Source organism: Bacillus rossius, chromosome 6 (genome assembly GCF_032445375.1).
Source record: "Bacillus rossius redtenbacheri isolate Brsri chromosome 6, Brsri_v3, whole genome shotgun sequence".
NCBI classification, from domain to species: domain Eukaryota; kingdom Metazoa; phylum Arthropoda; class Insecta; order Phasmatodea; family Bacillidae; genus Bacillus; species Bacillus rossius.
In genome coordinates this window covers 11,509,407-11,526,825 of record NC_086334.1, presented here as the reverse complement: position 1 = coordinate 11,526,825, position 17,419 = coordinate 11,509,407, and the positions used below count along the sequence as shown (strand labels likewise).

The window sequence follows — 17,419 nt, the reverse complement described above, 5'->3', positions numbered from 1 at the left end:
AGACTTAATTTTTATATTTAATAAAGAGTCCGGCCTTTAAAAGGTTTAGGGCGGATGTGTTTGTCTAGAGGTTTTTTTCTTGGAAACCATCATGGTTGATTACTGTATGTATTGTGTTGCTGTTTCGCATATACAAGTCTTTGGCATATACATAATATGGAAGTTGACCGAGGTTACCCATGAAGGGTAATTAATAGTTGAGCAATTGGGAACATAAGTATCATTTAACGATTTGTTTGTTTATTAGAAAAGTGTAAACATGTTTGTGTGAATTTTCGGTCAATGATTCTATATGTTTGGGTAACAGGTAAGCTTGCTTTTTTTTATGTTAGTTATGTTTTGATAGCTGTTTTCAATCAGCTGTTAAGATGTCAACTATACTTTAAAACTTCGATCATATGTACTAATAGATAGCGTATTGGATATAGCTGTCGTGTTGTTTGTTAATGCTTGGATCTTAATCGACCTTTATTAAGTTACTCGGACGGGAATTTACATAAGAATCAATCATGCTTGATATTTTGTGTTGTATTCGCTTTTTTACAAAAATAAATGTGTTAACAAACAAATGTAGATGTAAATTTCTGATAAAACTTGTTTACAAATAGTCTGAGATATAAGTTATTTACATCCGTGAATGGACTATTCATTCTGTATAGCCTCAAATCCAAAAATATTGTAATCATTGTGTTTGAATGAATACAGTTTTAGTAATATTTCCCATGGTATTGTATTCTTTATTTCAGTTATATCTATTCAGTTATAGAACTTTCGGGAATCGTTTTCTATTCTAAAGCCCTACCTATTCTAGTATTGTACATGATACGGAAGTAATATTTAATATAGTGTCATGTTCTATACTTTAGTCCTACCTATTATAGTATAGGACACAATACCGAAATAATATTTTCCATGGTAGCGTGTTCTATTTTTAGTCCTACATATTCAATTTCAGAACACGATACTGAATATACATTTCCTACAATATCGTGTTATGCACTATAATCCCGCCCTGTTTATTATATTTTGCCATCCAAGTTTTATTATTTAATTATAGAACATGATACAGATATTTTTTTGTACACTTATTTACTTTTATCAACTTTTTTTTTCAAACAATCTTTTTTTTTCCTCACTGCACTACCAAATATTGGCGCTACTTTAGAATTTGCTGTTTCCAATGTTACACACTATATGTTTCTTCATTTAGCAATACAATTTGTTGTCCTTAGCAAACTTCCATTACTTCATACATTTCCCGTATTTTATATCCAACCATTAGTAAGGGCGGTATATTTAGAACTTGATCCGACTTGTTTAGTTAATTAAATACAAGTCACTATTTGTCTTAGCAGTGAATATATTTCTAACCACAAAAATATACTTTTACTACCTAGGTAGATTTTGTTATTTTAAAAAGGATTTGATACCTATTAATGATTTAGTTTCAGTAATGTTTAAACTGTTGGTATGAGTTAAATTAAAGATTAAGGTAGTAAACAATGACCAATGTTCTGAATATGGTTGAATGTATGCAAATTGAGAAATGAGCGGCTTCTTGTAAATACATGAAAAAGTAATTCAATTCCTTTGGCATTTAGTATTACAGTGTGAAAAAAAAAAATAGTGCACCAATGAGTTTGATGTAATTATAGAACTTTTAATATATTAACTATCATGAAAGACTACAATATAACGTATTTAGGTATACTCTTTAATTTTTATAAACTACAGTTTATGATATATGTTTATTGAGTGGTTGAGTTATATCTGATCATTGCTTTGGAGTAGGTGGGTTGAATGATCTTAAGCAAACAAATTGTAGCTAGGGCTAACGTCTAATCTTAAATACATTTTGAATAATAATCTTATTTTTAATTACTTCAGCATCAACCTGATTTTTCAGAATGCTGCACACTTGAACTATTTTGTTTCCACTCCATTCTCCACAAAAGCATTTTGTATACTCAAAATTATACTACCATCTATAGGTCAACTCTTTAGTTTGCAGTTCCTGTAGAAACATAGAATTAATTTAATCCAGCACTTTTTATGATACTTATACTAACTCCATTCTTACACTTTAGTAAGATCAAAATTAGAACATGGTTAATTCAGTTGCAATTACATTAACAAATCAAAAAGAATCAAATTTGAAAATATTCAAAACAAATGTCAAGAACACAATCCTCAACCTAACTTAGCTTCCTTGTCTGAATGCAAAGTATACTTAGATTCCATGTTTGTTAGTACCTAACTCTTACAGTTTTTAACTGAACTGTAAATACCGTCTTTACAATACTGATATAAGAGTACCACATTTTAATAGTTGCTTACATTATACATTTTTTACAAAACACAATAAAAATGTCATCTCACATGAATTAGTAACAAACTTTAATAAATTAGACAAACACATATATTTTTCAGAGTATATATTGTGTTAAAAACAATAAATAAAAAATAAAAACAAATATTTATACAAAATAATTCTTATGTGTAAAATACTTTATTTTTTTTATTTTCAGGTAATATTATAGATTGGTATAGCGTTTATTTTTATTTCCATTGTGCCTCTGTGCTATAAAATTGTATGTTTATTTTCCAGTGCAGGGGCGTAGCCAGGGGGGGTTTTAGGGGTTAACCCCCCCCCCCCCCCCTCCTCAGCACCAAATCTTTAATTAATTTCTTACTCTTCACTCAAACAAATTTCATATTAAAATTAATAAAAATTTTACCATTACAATATTTTAATTTAAGAACCGACAACTGCTAAAATAGCACTATTTTACACCTTAAAATCCAAATTTTCTCGGGGGAGGACCCTCGGACCCCCCGCTGTAATACGCGGGGGGGGGGGGGGGAACCATGCTTCTTAACACCCCCCATACACAAATCCTGGCTACGCCACTGGTCCAGTATATTATGTTTCATAGCATCGGGAAGAACGTGCGTTGTCAGAATGCTTGGCCAGGTGCACGGGTGTTGTGTTGGCAGCACCGGGATGCAGTGCCCAGGCGTGCCCGCGATGCAGCGCGACCAGTTCTCGCTGGGAACTCGCGCCTGCGAGGGCCGCTCCCAGCCCGGCACGGACCGCCTCTTCTCGCATCACAAGCACGCGTCGCACGTGATGGCCAGCCTCGGCGCGCTGCGCGAAGACGCGCGCTTCTGCGACGTGGAGCTGGTGGCGCAAGGCACGGCCGTGAAGGTGAGCTGTGCCCCTCGGCAGCTGGAGAGGCCAGCCGGGGACATTCTTAGCGACGAATTAAAAATAAAAAAATAATTACGTTTTAAGAAATTCTTCTGTGTTTTCAATCGGCAACTTAACCTACAAATTAAAACCTTTCTTTTAATATTTCAAAGCATCTTTCTTATTCAGTGCCCAACTGCACATTAGTAGTTGTTTCAAGTGTTGTTTAGAACTTGGTACTTTTGGATTGCCTTGCCGAGTCAGTCTGAAATGTCACAGATAGTTTAAGAATGAACAATGTAACCTTACCGACGGTCCTTACTATTTTACAGTATTTTTAATGTAACTAATTAACCATTAACACAATTCAAAAGTATATCTAATATAGGTAACCAGTAACTTATTTTAAAAGTATTTTAAATGTCTCTAACCTAACCTAATCAGCTGCCACACTATTATAAAGAATTTTCAATGTAGTTAACTTTACCAAACCATTCTAATTATTTTACGCTATTTTTAATATACCTCCCAAACTAAACCGCTGTTAAAAAGGGTCAGTTACTGGTAAACTACTTCAAGTATCACAGCCCAATGTAACTACTACCCTTCACACTGTTGGAATGAATTTTATTAACAATTTATTATGATCTCTCATCATATTCAGTATTTGGTTAGGTTGGCCCATAATATGTAAATAGCAGCTTTTTATTCCTATTTAGAATTTTCTTATAGCTGTCTTAATTTATTTGATGAAAAGTCATTGGACTGGATTTTACTTAATTTGGCCTACTTATTTGAGTTCACAGATGTTTTTATGTATTTCTCTAGTATTGCTTATTTGTCTTTGTTCGTAAAATGTGCAGTAACTTAATTTTTGATTATCATTTTTGTAGCATGGCCAGTTCTTGGGGTGAGGGCAGGGTGTTGACTGTTGCAATAGTTTCATTCATTGTGTCATCATTGGAGGGACATATATGTATAGGTTGTGTGGGAATTTCTGAAGTACTGTTGCCATGCTTCATGATTGGTTGTTAATTTTCTGTGTAATTTTGTGATTGGGCGGTAAGAGCTCACACCTGCGTTTCCGCCACGGAATGATACGCAGTTGCGTGCTAGCCAAGATAGTAATTGTCTGTACGAGGTACCGATAGGCCGTGTGTTCGGCAGAGGCTCACAAATTATAAAGTTTTATAGTTGAAGAGAGCATTTCACGACTTTGGTCCAGGCGCCACCGTACAAGATCTACCTTTTTTTTTTGGACTTTTTTTCAACTCAAAACTTGATCACAGTCATCAGTGAAGCCCACAACGAGACTTTAAACTTCGTTTTTAGTCGTTGTTCCCAAGGACGGAGTCTTTTGGCGGTACTGTAAGTTCGTGAGTAACCACGGGACATTAGTGTGAACTGTCTTTTAAAGTAATAGCTATCCTTTGGTATTTGCGAACAGTCAACATTTGTGTTGCGTGGAAGTCTGGGAAGAGGTTACACATTTTTCTGTGCTTGTTCCTGTCGAAGTATCTACAATTTTTAGCAAGGCGTATTATGTGCAGTAATCTAGATTTGTTAAGATTTAAATAGTCGAGCCATTTGTCTTCGTCAAGCTGGCATAATGACTTCCTAGCCCATGGCTCTTCCTGGAGTCCAGTAGGTGCGGTAATCTGGTCGTGTTAGTTTGTAATAATCTGCCATGGCCTTCGCCAAGCTTGCTCCTGTGCTCCAGCTGCCCAACTTCTGCGTGATTTGCTGTGTAGCGCCTCGTCTCGCACAGTGTCGCTTGCACACTGCAGTCCCCCAGCAGCCGTGACGTGTGTGCGCAGGCCCACCGCGCAGTGCTGTGTGCCAGCAGTCCGTACTTCCACGCCATGTTCACGGCCGGACTGTCGGAGGAGCAAAAAGACACGGTCGAGCTGCATGCTGTGTCGGCCAGCAGTTTGAAGAGCCTGGTGGAGTTTATTTATACTGGTGAGTATTTATGTAAATGCTTGATAGTAACATAGAGCTTAGTTCTACGTTTGTTAGGATCACAACATTTAAGGCTGAATCAAAGACATAGTATGTTAAGACATGAAATAGAAAGAAAAAATTTACTAATTTTTCCATTCAGTTTTGACTTTCTGGTTACCACTAATGAGCAGCGGAGCCACGGTTTCCGAGCATAGAACAAAATATATTTATCAACCATAAATAAAAACATCCACTGCACTCACTCCTGCTACAATGCCATGGTAAATGGATTTTTATAAACTGTGTAAAATAAGCAAGTTATTAATTTACAGTGACCTACGATTCCTCCGACATGGCGAGATGAGGCAGCTAAAACAAGGTTATCAATACCATAGCTTAATAGAAGAGCTCTCTGCAGCAGATAAAACAAATACCAAACTAAGTCTCTACGTCCCCTCCAGTATACATCACTGTCACCTCTTCCCCCTTCTTAACCCCACACACCTTAGATGATGAAGGTCCTGGGCAAGAGAGGACAAGGCCCCCCGGTAGGGGTGAGGAGGGGGAGGGGAACTTGCCCCACTCAGTAGTTACAATAGGGTGTATTTTTTATAAATATAATTTTATTTTGTGGAGAGAGCTTGTTAACCAATACTCAGGAAAGGTTTTTTTTTTATTTAAGCACCAAGAAGATAAGAAGTGAGGAAGTAGTTGTCTGATATATATGGTAAAGTCACTTTGTTCTCGACGTGATGCTACTCTGGGTGGCAAAACAGGCTGTATCTGCATAAAGGCTTATGTTAATTGCAGTATTCTATAATGGCTTAAGTAATTTTGTGAAGACATGCTGCAACTGCGGGAGGTCGTGCTGGGCTGCTGTGTGAGGTACAGTGCGATTGCTTGCAGGCGAGACCGTCATCAACCAGGACAACGTGCAGGAGCTGATGGTTGCGGCAGACATGCTGCAACTGCGGGAGGTCGTGCTGGGCTGCTGCGAGTACCTGCGGCAGGAGTTGCACTGCTCCAATGCGCTTGGCATATTCAGGTGACCATCTTATAACCACAGTTGTGCTGATGCTATTCATAGCAAAATTACTAAATATGTTCATGAAAAATAACTTCTACATAATTTATTAAAATGTCACAATTCATCCATAATTTTTTTATTTTTTTTTTTAAGGAGTGTTGATTGTTCAGGGTGTTATGCATATTGAATTACAAATCTTGGGGAACGCTGCGACGGCCTATTAAATTGTGGCAGACGTTTACACTTCGTGGTAGATGACACTAACAAGGCTCTGTGCGAGAGGTCTGGGGGAATAAAAATAGTTCACTGACAGTTGTGGAGAGTAAGGACTTCAGATGCAAAATGCAGCTAGTGCATTCATTCTCGGTACTTGGTGTAGCCTGTGTGTGTGCAGCTGAGACTGAACGCCAACATAGTTTAACTTGCTTAAAACTTTCCGCATAATACATTTTCCCACCTTCTTTTTTCTAGTTGCTTGCTGATTTAAAAAACGGCCATGAATCACTTTACTGCCAAAAGTAGCACCAGAAAAACAGTTGTAGATATGGTATCAATTTACTAACTTACATAATTTTTAACTTCTTTGTGTTTAGATTGTGATTTTTACCCCGTAAAGTATTTTTCATAAACTCATAATCAAAAAGTTTGGGGTCACAAATTTCAGAGTTGCATTATTTTCCGGTAAATATAGCAATTTGTTTGTAAATCAACCTTCTTTTTCAATGGACCCCTAGGGTCGAAAATTACTCAGGACTGTGTTGTAGGTTTGCAGAGGCCCACAACTTCACAGAGCTGGCGAGTGAGGCGGAGGCCTTCATCCGCACCCATTTCCCAGGCGTCAGCGGGGAGCAGGAGTTCCTTGACCTGCCCAGGGATCTGGTCGTCAGGTTCCTGGAGTGCGAACACTTGCGAGTGGACTCTGAGTCGCAGGTAAGCAAGAAGGTATCGCAGGTCTGTATGTTTCCATCCGTCTTGCACTTCCCAGGTGACAGCAAGGAGCAGGGGTCTGGTCGTTCAGGTTCCTTGAGTGCGAACACTTGCAAGTGGATTCTGAGTCACAGGTAAGCAAGAAGGTATTGCAGGTTCTCGTCATCCCGAACTTGAATGACACTTTCCATTGCCACCATGTGGCACACATGGATAAAACATAGAAAGAAACAGTGTTGTAGTTTTACGGAACAATATTTATCTTTCCACTCTTTGCTTGTAGTTTTACTTTTAGTTCAATTAATTGCATTTTATTAGTTTTTGTGAGTGTTTGTTGCAAGCTCTTTGCTGTTTTTTTTCTTCGCAGTTTAATTTGCAATTTGTAGGCCAATGTCGGGCGATAAAAAATGTGTATTTAGCGTTCCCTCTGTAAAGTACCGTCCCTGGCCGCAGGTGTTCAGGGCCGCGCTACGCTGGCTTCTGCATGACGTGAGCCAGCGACGAGGCTTTGTGTTCCACATCTTGCCTCTGGTGCGACTGCCACTGCTGTCGATGCGAGAGCTGGAACAAGCCATCGACTCGTGCCAGGACGAGAGCCTGAAGGTGGCCTTGAGCTCCGCTCGTAAGAACATACTCTCGAAGGGCAGCCCGCTGAACTGGAGCGTGGAGCCGCGTCTGGGAGCCAGGAGGGACATCTTCGTGATAGGCGGATCGAAGCGCGAGCTGGTGAGATCGTGGACACGCTCTTGCGAGTGCACCTTCGACTCGGTGGAGCGGTTCGACCCGTACCGGCGCAAGTGGCACGGCGCTGCGCCGATGGGCGTGGGGCGCATCCTGCCCGGCGTGGCGCTGCTGCGGGGGAACATCTTCGCGGTGGGAGGGGAGCTGGACAGCCAGATCCTGGCGGACGTGGAGAGCTACAGTCCACGCGAGGACCGGTGGACGCGGGTGGCCAGCATGGTGGTGCCACGCTGCGAGTTCGGGCTGTGTGCGTTGGAGGACAGACTGTACGCACTGGGGGGCTGGGTGGGCGAGGACATAGGGGCGTCCATCGAGCAGTACGACCCCTGCCTGGACGAGTGGACGCTGCAGAGCTCTATGCCTGAGCCGCGGTTCAGCATGGGTGTCGTCTCTCACCAAGGTGAGTAACCCTCTCACGACGGTCATCATCCTTCTTTCAAGCCCATGTTATTACTGTTCGACACTGGATTAGTGCAAGCCACTCACCTCTTATTCTTTTATCTGACTTATACTGCAGATGAACAGAGAATCAAATACTTGGAGTCAAGTCAAACAAGTAGCTTTTGTTAGGTACGGTTCTAATCGAGTTTATTGTCCTACAGGAGATGAGACTCTTTAGTATTTTTCTACAACCTTAGTTCATATTGAGATATCCAATGATTTAAAATACTTTTTTGGATATGGGCCATTGCTGGTTACATTGCATGGCATAGATAAACCTAAATAACAGCGTTGTAGTGAATGAATGATTATGCAAGAGGCTCGGTGCAGATTTATTACAAACACAAAAATGACCATGACCATACAGGATTCACAACAATCCCTTAATCAAGAATTGGTAGGTATCTGTTTGCTGTACTCAAATGGCTGTTATCAGAATTAATATGCTTTAATACCATTACATAAAACCGTAAGGCTTGCAAAGCTGAATTATTTGTAATCAGTTAAATTCACTCGTGTTCAAATTGATACAATACTCGTTAATGTCACCTTTAAGCGAATTAAATAATATTACTTGGTGTACAACACATCTAGCCATGAAATCAAATTATTTGTATGGAATATATTAAATGAAACATTATTACAAAACTCATGCCTAAAACTAATATAAAAACTGCAGACAAATATTTAAATTACAAGGCTCATGGCTAAAGCCAATACTGAAGTTAATACCATACAAGAGAACGATGTCATTACTGGGCCTAATGGTAAAAACAAAAAAGCTACTTAAATATACTCCAAAATTAATGAAATTAGGTTGACAATACTTAGCAGGTATATGTCATAATTCATTATAAATTGTGATGTAACTTAAGAAAAAAGGTTAGTTGAGACAGTAAATGGTTAACAAAAATTTTTTTTTCCATCAATTTTTCTATTGGTAGACTTGATCAAAGTGGGTGATGCGTAAAACTAAGGTAAGTTATAGAGGTCTCACAAATAATGCCAACCTTAACAACTTCATGGCACAAAACAAGTTAAAGCAAAGAATCGCCAAAATTAAATCAAATATCAAGACATTTTAGTGTGATGACACTGTTATTAAAATATAATTATTAATGTGGCAAATAATTGGATTTTACAATGATAAATAAAAAAATTATAACACTTAGTGGTAGCTACTCCTACCTCCACTCCGCTACCTCTACTATATCTTTCAAACACCAACTATAAGTGGTGTCTGTCTCGAGAAGAGTGGCTCAAGCTAGGACTCGCAAATCAAGGCACAGCTCAAGAACCACAAATGTGTGTAAAACAGGCTGATGCACAGCACAGCCAACAGACAATACTTTATTCATTATTTGGTAGGTTTGTTAACATCCAAGAAACAGTGCAGGGATTAAGATTTTCATTTTACTAATACAATAATCAACTTGTATACAGCAATTAACATGTCGATAACACCAGTGTACTTTTTTTTGGCGGTTGATTGGAAACAGTGATGAATTTGTGAAACACTCAATAAGTGAAAAAAGAGAAATATTAAAAAAAAGTTGATAAAGTTTTTTGAAGTTATTATATATATTTTTGCTTGCTTATTTTATGTTTTTAATTGGTTTCATTTTTTTTAAGGTATTGTTTGCCATATTTTACAAATGCTTGGATACAGGATGTTTCTAGAATGATGCTGAGACTGATGTATGTACTTGTACATGAGGAAAGGAATCTAGTAATGTTCACTTGAACAAGAACTGCAAAGAATCATAGTCCATTGTCTCTTTGGTTTTTTGTTATTGGTCTTAATTGTAAGGTGCTCTGTGGTCTGTGATTGGCTTACAAATCCAAATAGTTAAAGAAGTAAAGGTTGTGGATTCGTAGGTCACCATTGTTCAGTCGTATCTTGGGCACTAACTAAGTAAGATGTGTCGGGTGACATCTTGCCAAAGTTAACATTTATGTAGTTGAGAATTTCATGCCTGTGGTTTGGGTTGTGTTTTGTAACCTTAATTTTGGACATTTGCTTTAATTAGAGGATTCGATCACAGGTGACAGTTCTGATCAGAGTTGCTTTTTTTCGTAAAATTTGGGAGTCATGCCGAGAAGACAGTGGCGCTGCCATTTGTACCGTGAGTTTAAATGACAGCAGGAATTTCATAGCATCTTTTAAAGATTTTAAAAATAAAGATCATATAATTCCTGAGCGACAAACTGTTTTTGTTGAGTAAGAGAAGTTATTATTTTGTGATATTTTGTGGTTTCATTGTATACATTTTTTCCTGGTCATAAGATGGTGGCCGTTGTGAAATATGGATGTTCATATGCTTATTCTACGAGGACTAATTGATCTGTACTGGGTTTGATTATAGAGACTTGAGGTTCATCGATGATATTGCTCCTCTAAATCCAAGTGAGATCTAATCTTGTTGCTTTGTATATTATTGTAAGTAAATTTTACATAAACACTTCGCAGACTATACTTGATAATATTGTCAGAAGATAGTGCTGACTATTCCTTAATTTGAAGTTTGTGTAAATGAATGTACATTAAAACCCTGTTGTTATTACCCCATTTATTACGGCCACCTGTCTATTATGACCACTTTTCGAGGAATTGTAAAAAAAAAAATTTGAAGGAAATCAGCAGAAGATTTATTGGAAGTGTGTTTGGCTGCATTTCCCTTGGCGAGCAATGTACTGAATGTGGTGTCGTGGACACCCCCTCCTCCTGTTCGATCCTCTCCTCTCTCCTTCCCCAGGTAACAGTTCCATGGCACCAGGAGTCTTCCATTTGCCCGGCTCGCTCTTGTTTACTTCTGTTATTACTTGACACCTGAAAATTTCATGATTGTACTTGAAAAATATGATTTTTAATATTTTGAAGTTGAAATGCGACTCCCTCCCCCTCCCTTCCCACCAATATATAATATGAATTCCTCCAAAAATAAGCTCTCGTTTTGTGAATTATGTTTCACGGTTTTATTGGCTCAGAAGATTCATAAATTCCACTTTGCACGCACACAAAATTGCCATGCCCTATAATTAATTAAAAAAATAATATATGCAATTACTTAGTTAATTCATTTTGAATTATTAAGTTGTGGGCTTAGAAAATTCTATGTGATCATCAGCAGGGACCACCATGGTGATCACCATCTCTAGGTCCCATATCACTGAGACAACCAGGTAATTCACTAATACTATTATCATTGATACCAACTTCACCAAGACTACTACAGGCACCACCACAGATACCAACAGAACCACTGCTAGGACAACAACCACCACTGCTGTTATCACCATCACCACAAAAAAACCAATACCACTAAAACTGACCACTACCATGAAAAACAACCTATTCTGAATTCCATGTATAGCAAGTTGCAGGCACAGCTAGTATAGTAACAAATGGAAAATACCGTGTTTTATCGCATAATGGTCGCGCGCGCGTAATCGTCGCAACCATATTTTTGGCCGTCAAAATTGGGATAAAAAAACTTCTCGCGTAAACGTCACATGATGTTTTTGGTCCCGTTAGTAGATGCCAAGCGCTTTGTGTAGGTATCTTTTCCGTATAAAACAATGTATTTTAAAGTAGAAATGTAATATTTATTTGGTCATTACCACTTACTTAATAGATTAACAAAAAATACGAAGTTGTCTGACGTGTAAATTTTCTTTTAAAGACGTTTTTAAATGGTATTTTCTTGATCTGATTGTCTGCGTTACCGCGGCGTACCGCTAATAAAAATGTAGCCAGCGCATCATTCATGTTTGGTTATGTTTCTTCCCGTATAGAGCGCGCGCACGTAGTCGAATATCGATATCTCGCCGATTGGATGCAACGCGCGCTCTTTGTCAGGTGGCTTGCGTTCACGTTAGTTTTGGTTTTTCTATTTAAAGTTGAAGAAATGTTTTTGTTTAAGGAATTATTAATATAGATTGTTGGGCATGCTATTGTATACTCCACCTTTTTTTAAATAAACGTACTTTCCATGAACGGGTTTTGTTTTTATGAATAACTTTACCTAACAATTTTTTTTTTTCCGCACAATCGTCGCACCCCTACTTTTCAAACCTGATTTTAGAATAAAATGTGAGACGATTATACGAGAAAAGACAGTACTGTGTACTAAGTTGGTTAATCTTTGTTTTTTGATTGGGAGCTTTATATTTGCAATCCACAAAACATTGTTTATATTTGCAGTATGAATATGTGAAGTCACAATATTAAACTACAATTGGATTAGTTATTTTTATTACATAAAATACACATATAAACAATACCATTACTGAATATGTATGTATGTTGATTCCTTTCTTGTTATCATAAATGCTTAGAGCTCAGAACCAAATACTGTATGTCTATTTGATTACTACAATTTACACCATTGCCTTCAAAAACTCCATTTCTTACAATGTGGTATCATGAATTAATATTTAGTTTGTAGTAAAGTGTAGTTGATAGGGAAGCCTTCATTTCACACAAACGAGAGAGCCACACCCGAAGTTTCCTGAAGTTCATGCTCACTTTTTTTTTGTTCTATCTCATTGTATAAACCGGTGTGGCATTAAATTTTGCGGTCTATTAGGATAGTTTAGCTACATTATAAATACTTTAAAACATTGCGGATGGTTGGTTGGTTATATTAGGTAAGTATAGTTACATTAAAAATACTGAAAAATAATTTTATGGTTGCTTAGCAAATAACTTTTTAATATGTAGCTATCCAGGGCTAGGAAACCGTTTACATGATTTCACAGTATCTTTAATGTAGCTATCCTAACCAAATCAACCGTCCACAATGTTTTAAAGTATTTATAATGTAGCTAACCTAACCTTTTACAATGAACAAAAAGAAAAACCCGAGGATGCACGATCGAGCGTTTGGCTCTCTCGTCTGTGAAAAGAAGGCTTCCTGTAGTTGATAGGTGATTGTTTTTATTTCCCTGACCAACAGCGCAGTGAAGGTGCTGGTGTTGCTGTCAGTGTGTGTGAGAGGCGCAGGTGACGTTGGGACGGCCCGTGGTGTGCGCAGGGCTGATCTACGTGGTGGGCGGCTGCACGCACGCGCACAGGCAGATGCAAGACCTGCTGAGCTTCAACCCGGTGACAGGAGAGTGGACGACGCTGGCGCCCATGACGGTGTCACGCAGCCAGATGGGCGTTGCTGTGCTGCACGACCACCTGTACGTGGTGGGGGGCCACCGCAACCACCACGAGGTGCTCCAGTGTGTGGAGCGCTACTCCTTTCACCAGGTGCGTGGCACTAGTCCATATGAGGTGCTGATACTCCTTTCACAAGGTGCATGGCACTAGCCCATCTTACATCTCTGCAATGAGGTGCTGATACTCCTTTCACCAGGTGTGTGGCACTAGTCCATATTCATATTACATTTCAGCAATGAGTTGCTGATACTCCTTTCACCAGGTGTGTGATACTAGTCCATATTCATATTACATCTCAGCAATGAGATGCTGATACTCCTTTCACCAGATGTGCGCCACTAGTCCATCTTACATCTCAGTCATCAGGTGCTGATACTCCTTTCACCAGGTGTGTGGCACTAGTCCATATTCATATGCCATCTCAGCAATGAGGTGCTGATACTTCTTTCACCAGGTGTGTGGCACTAGCCCAAATAACATCTCAGCAATGAGGTACTGATACTCCTTTCATCAGGTGTGTGGTACTAGTCCAAACTACAGCTCCACCACGAGTGCTCTTCTCCATTTATTATCATGGATTTTGGCCTATGTAATTAAATTAAAACTTATAAAATTGAAAATTATAAAAAAATATCAAGAATTTGTAAAACCTCATAATCTCTGAAGTTTTTATCTTGTGTAACATTTCCCAGAGCCAAAATATCTTATCCTGCTCTGCTCTGCTCTGCTCTGCTCTGTTCTACTTAATTAACATCAAACAATAATTTGGTCTTTCAGTTTAGTTATAAAGAAAAAGAGGTGTTACTGTCGTACTTGAAAGCATGGCAGCAACTTGATCATACAAAGTTGCATTATGGACTTGCTAGTTTACATGACATGGCCACATCCATTTGTAAAATGGCAACTGCAATTTATCAAAATGTAAGGTTTATGTAATTATACTAATTAATAGTGTCACACCAAAAAAAAAGCCAATGGAACTTGCATTGATTCATTAGTTAAAATCCAGGTAACACAGTAGTTGCACATTCATCCTAATTGTTTCATTACCAAATGCTAATCTGTCAGGAGTTAGTACTGATTGGTGGTTTCGATCTCCAACAGCAACCTGGTTGCAAGCTCTCGCAGTTGATCTGATGCAGTGATGCTGCACGGGCAGACAACCAATGGCTGTGAACTGTGATTGTTAACCAATGAGTAATTGTTTGTTGGGTTCCTCAGTAGAAGTCAGGAATGGAGCTGCAGAGTGTTTGTAAGCTGATCTTAATGAGCTTCTTCACTACGACTACTACTGTTGATGTAAGATCTTGGAAGTGTTATGGCTTCACACTTCATGGGAGTTGTTTGCCATTAGTACAACAGTAAAATGTAAATATTTAGAAAGAAATAGTTTAAATTTTAAATGATAGTCATGGTCCTTGTAAATATCCGTGAATGTCACTTTTTGACATGATAAAGTCATATAAATCAATGAACGCCAGCTGCACGCACAAAAAAGCATGACTCATTGTCACGTTCCGCCTGAGCGGAGCATGCAAGAACTGGCCAACCACCGTGCGAGAAAATCTTCTATAATATCAAACAGGTTAATGCGGGCTTTTTAAAAGCAGCAATTTAAATTTTTTTATTTATTTGTCCAATTTTGTCATTTCAAATTAACAATTTATTGACATTGATTTGATTTCAGTTTATTTCTATAACTAATTGTTCGTGATTATATTTAAACAAATTATTTAAATTAAATTTGCAAAAAATCTGTAAATAATATTTGAAAATTAAAAAGTATGCAATTTTTCATTGTTTTCTTATGACGTCATCACGTATAATTATTGTCCGTAAACCGACTTTACAGACAAACCCCCCCCCCCCCCCCTTTTTTTATTTTTTCGTCAGTCTGATTTCATTTTCAAATATCCGTAAAAACGGGTCATAAACGTTTCTCAGCAATAGCCAATAAGACAACCGTTACCGTCTGCCAGTTCCTTGTAAAGATTGTTTGCGCATGAGCGCGACAATTGGCTTAGCAGTGATGGCGCACATTGCAGAACAAGTGGAGCGAGGTGCCGCCCATGAAGGTGCCACGAGCCAGCCCCGCGGTGGCGGCGGTGGATGGTCTGCTCTACGTCATCGGCGGGGACCAGAACCACGACATCAACTTGTACCGCGCGCACGTCACGGTCGACACCGTCGAGTGCTACGACCCCGCCACGCAGACCTGGGACACGTGTCCTCCACTTCCAGAGAGTCGTAGCGAGGCGGGCGCGGTGGTGGTCTGACGCCTAGCGTCTAGGTTTTTGTTGCACTGTCGTTTTAATTGGTTTAATTTTTATAAAAAATAATTTGCATGAACTCTGAAACTGGGTGTGACTGCAGTTATCTTCTCAATCCAGTCTCAGCTCATGTGTGGCTAATGTTTGTGAATGTCAATGTGGCCACTTTGTGCATATACATGTTCTGCCATTATCCCAGAATAAGAGCAAATGCAGTCTGGAACAAGCCAACTAACAGTTTTATAGACAAAAATATGTAGCAATATTAATATTTGTTTTGTAACCATGTTTCATTTTGTCGCTTTGTATTTTAGTTAGGCTGTGAGTCAGATATGCTATTTTATTTACGTTGTAATATAGCATGTACCTGTTAAGCTTGTAAATATATTATAGTTACTTATCAGTTTGATTACACAAGCAACAAGGCACCTTTGAAGAGCACTTTGCTTTTATGAATAATCAAGGTACCGGTCTTCAAGGATCATGTTATCTTTGAGGCATGCCTGGCAGTCTACAGTCGGGAGTTGTGTCCGTTTCACGTAGATCCATCACACAAAAGCCCTTTTGACATATTGGAAGTTCCCACAAACTACTGTGAGCTGGTGCAACTCCCCTTCTCAACCCACCAGCTGGTGCCCAAACTTCATTTCCTTTTCTTACCATTCCAACCTCAATTTCACCCATACCAAGGGCTGTGGTGCAATAGTTTCAAAGAATTTTTAATTTAAATGTTGCTAAGTTAACTAATTGATAGTCTTTAAATGCAATGCAACTGCACATATTTATTTTAGATTTTGGTTATTTCTTTGAGGAGGGATACAAAGTGAAAGATGCTCTCTTGTTTTCAACAGTTTTCAGGCTATAACACTGTTCTGTTGTTAGGCTTATGTTTGGCTTTGTTAAAGCATAGTTAGAGGCCTGTTCTTTTCGCGAACGCGATTAAACGGCGATAAATGCAAAATCACAGTAAAAATACAGTGTTTACGCGAAATCCCCATAACACAGCGTTATTACACAAAATTTAGTATTAAAACGCGAAGTAGCAGTGTTTTTACGCAAAATTTAAATACTGGGTAAAAGACTTGTCTCGTCACTGGTAAAAAAACACCACAACATGGCCGCCACTGAACATTAGCCATAAATGCACTAAAGCAAACAAAAGCTTACACACGCTCACGTTATAATGTTAAACCCAAAAATATACTATAAAAATACGAAAAACTACGGAGTTTATTTTCCTTTCAGGCATAATGTTTGGATAGATAAGACAAACAAGCGAAGTTTTAAAGCCTACGCACACCGCTCGGGGCACTGACGTCAGCTTGGAACAGCGACACCGGATAAATACAAAAGCAAGCAGATGATTGGGCGAACGGTGTTTGGAACAGCCTTACGTGAGTGGCCATACCACGTCAACCGGGGGGGGGGGGGGCGCTGGCAAATAGTTGGAACAGCGTCGTAATATCAAGCAGAAAGAATTTTAAATTGCTCCACAAAGTGTAAAAATGTAAACAAACATTCATTTTCGAATGGTGTGACGATGATTAGTTGGTCAACAGTGTGTAGTTTTCCAGATTAGTTTATGGGAACGAACTAATTAATAATCAGTGTCTAAATCAAAAGTTTGACATATAAATAAATATATGTAACCTATTTGTTTAGGGTATTCAGTAATGAGTAGGTTCAAGTAAAATTATTTAACTTAAATGATT

General features: G+C 38.6%; 1 protein-coding gene across 1 annotated transcript; it reads left to right on the top strand.

Moving 5' to 3' along the window:
* The first annotated feature begins 126 nt into the window (after positions 1 to 126).
* LOC134532636 (actin-binding protein IPP) lies at positions 127 to 16,107 on the top strand. The gene is made up of 8 exons (XM_063369278.1): positions 127 to 307; positions 2,998 to 3,208; positions 5,008 to 5,152; positions 6,041 to 6,179; positions 6,926 to 7,091; positions 7,542 to 8,229; positions 13,307 to 13,527; positions 15,483 to 16,107. The coding sequence occupies exons 2-8, from the start codon at positions 3,005 to 3,007 to the stop codon at positions 15,711 to 15,713; spliced, it is 1,794 nt and encodes a 597-aa protein (XP_063225348.1). The 5' UTR covers positions 127 to 307; positions 2,998 to 3,004; the 3' UTR covers positions 15,714 to 16,107.
* The last annotated feature ends 1,312 nt before the right edge of the window (positions 16,108 to 17,419 follow it).

Coding starts and splice junctions, on each gene's coding strand:
- LOC134532636 (XM_063369278.1), top strand. CDS start 3,005: ATGCAGTGCCCAGGCGTGCCCGCGATGCAGCGCGACCAGTTCTCGCTG. Junction 3,209..5,007: donor CGCAAGGCACGGCCGTGAAG/GTGAGCTGTGCC, acceptor GTGTGTGCGCAG/GCCCACCGCGCAGTGCTGTG. Junction 5,153..6,040: donor GGTGGAGTTTATTTATACTG/GTGAGTATTTAT, acceptor GATTGCTTGCAG/GCGAGACCGTCATCAACCAG.